We start from the raw sequence: 1,609 nt of genomic DNA, 5'->3' as shown, positions 1-1,609 counted from the left end.
TATATATATATATATATTCTAGAAAGATTTTCAAAGTGCAGTATTTTTTTACCCTGCCCAAGTTGAGCCCTGGTCAGAGCCTCTTTAGCCGTCCCAAAGCCCAGTTCTCTGCAGACCACGCTCGCTGCAGCCAAGTCCCACAGGTGGTCACACACTGTGCCCCACTTGCCCTCCTTCAGCACTTCGACTCGACCCTCTCCAAGACGAGGCCCGGCCTTCAGACGAACTACAGGCTGGAACAAAACAGTTCCTAATCAATAAAATGCTAATTTCATATTAGCTACATGCTGTGATTTCTTCACCAATTTAGTTAATTTACAACAGYGTTTATTTTTTTCATATTCAGCTGTTTGTGTGAATAAAAACAATGAAGTATTTTGTAATAGTACATCAAAGCATTGGATAGCATCCATGCTAAAAAAATATATATATTTAAGCACTTTTCTAATATATTTTTAATCAGTCAAACAAAAAAAAAACATTTTATATGATATTTATGTAGTATTTTTTCAAAGATGTTCCAAACATTTTATTTTTTTATTTTTAAATTTTTTTTTGTCTTGCCAAACGTTTGGTTGCCAGATCAGCTCCTTCACTAGTTTGGGAGAACAAACAAGTTGAATCCTATATCAAAAATATTCTGAGTTATTTTATTGAACTTCTAACAAATGAAACTATTATTTAAACATCCTTCAGATGTAAAGTTTATTGATTTAGCTTTTTACTTAAAACAGATTTCATGATTAGATTGGATTTGTCTAAATGTGTGATTAAATTAAGTGTGTGGAGAAAATAAGATGAAAACATGAAAAAATGTTTACCCTATTTTAAACCATATAATGAGAACAGAAAATCACTATTTCTCAGTGAAGACCAAACAGCTGGCATCAAGAGAGCATGCTCAACAGTTTTATGTTAAAAAAGTAAAACAATTTTCATTCACATCTGAAAGGTCTAATATTTAGATCTACTCACATTCTGCTGTTGTTTCAAGAACAAAACAGTCAAATTGTATTTTGAAGTTTAACATTTCTTATATCATAAACTCTTTGCAGTCAAACTAACCGTTACAGCTGGAGGAGCTGGAGCTCTGCCGTGTTGTGGCAGCTGGAAGCCAGGGGTGCAGCGGACCACAGCGTGCATGCCCCCCCTGCATGGARCATCACTCCTGGGGAGGTGGGCTACGCACTGTGCTAAGGACACCTCCTGACCCTGGCACTGCACCTTCTCCACCCAGTAAGCCTTCTTACTGATCTGCGTCCTCAGTCTGAAGCAGAAAGGAAAGGACAAGTCAAGAGACAGGACAGTGTGTGAACCTCTTTGGGTTAAATAAAACAATGAAGCAAAAAAGCAGAATTTACCTTGATGAAGGGTCGGCTAACTTGGAGTCCCAAAGTTTCCTGAAGAGCAGAAAAGTCATATGTTTATTTATTTGTTTGTTTTCTAACAGCTGGAGCCTTGAGTAGACTAAACAAACCATTCTATACATTCCCACAGTTTTCCCTGGTCTCTTTGTTCAATCATACGTCTTCCTTTTCCTTAAAGGGATCCATGATTAGTTGTAACATCAGACTTTATTTGATAAACATATATTTTAACTGTAAAATAA

The 1,609-nt window shown here is 36.5% G+C and overlaps 1 protein-coding gene across 1 annotated transcript in view; it reads right to left on the bottom strand.

Moving 5' to 3' along the window:
* The window catches only part of LOC106531907 (lysyl oxidase homolog 4), a 30,114-nt gene that overhangs the window by 12,410 nt on the left and 16,095 nt on the right, over nucleotides 1–1,609 (bottom strand). The window contains exons 5-7 of the mRNA XM_014027853.1: nucleotides 1,362–1,400; nucleotides 1,066–1,267; nucleotides 53–233 (exon numbers count right to left, since the gene is read on the bottom strand). Of these exons, the coding sequence (XP_013883307.1) occupies nucleotides 53–233; nucleotides 1,066–1,267; nucleotides 1,362–1,400 (422 nt within the window). The remainder of the gene's footprint in view (nucleotides 1–52; nucleotides 234–1,065; nucleotides 1,268–1,361; nucleotides 1,401–1,609) is intronic.

The sequence above is a fragment of the Austrofundulus limnaeus genome, unplaced genomic scaffold (genome assembly GCF_001266775.1).
Source record: "Austrofundulus limnaeus strain Quisiro unplaced genomic scaffold, Austrofundulus_limnaeus-1.0 Scaffold690, whole genome shotgun sequence".
Lineage (NCBI taxonomy): Eukaryota > Metazoa > Chordata > Actinopteri > Cyprinodontiformes > Rivulidae > Austrofundulus > Austrofundulus limnaeus.
Note: the sequence above shows the minus strand (reverse complement) of the source record. Positions and strands in the feature narration are given on the sequence as shown.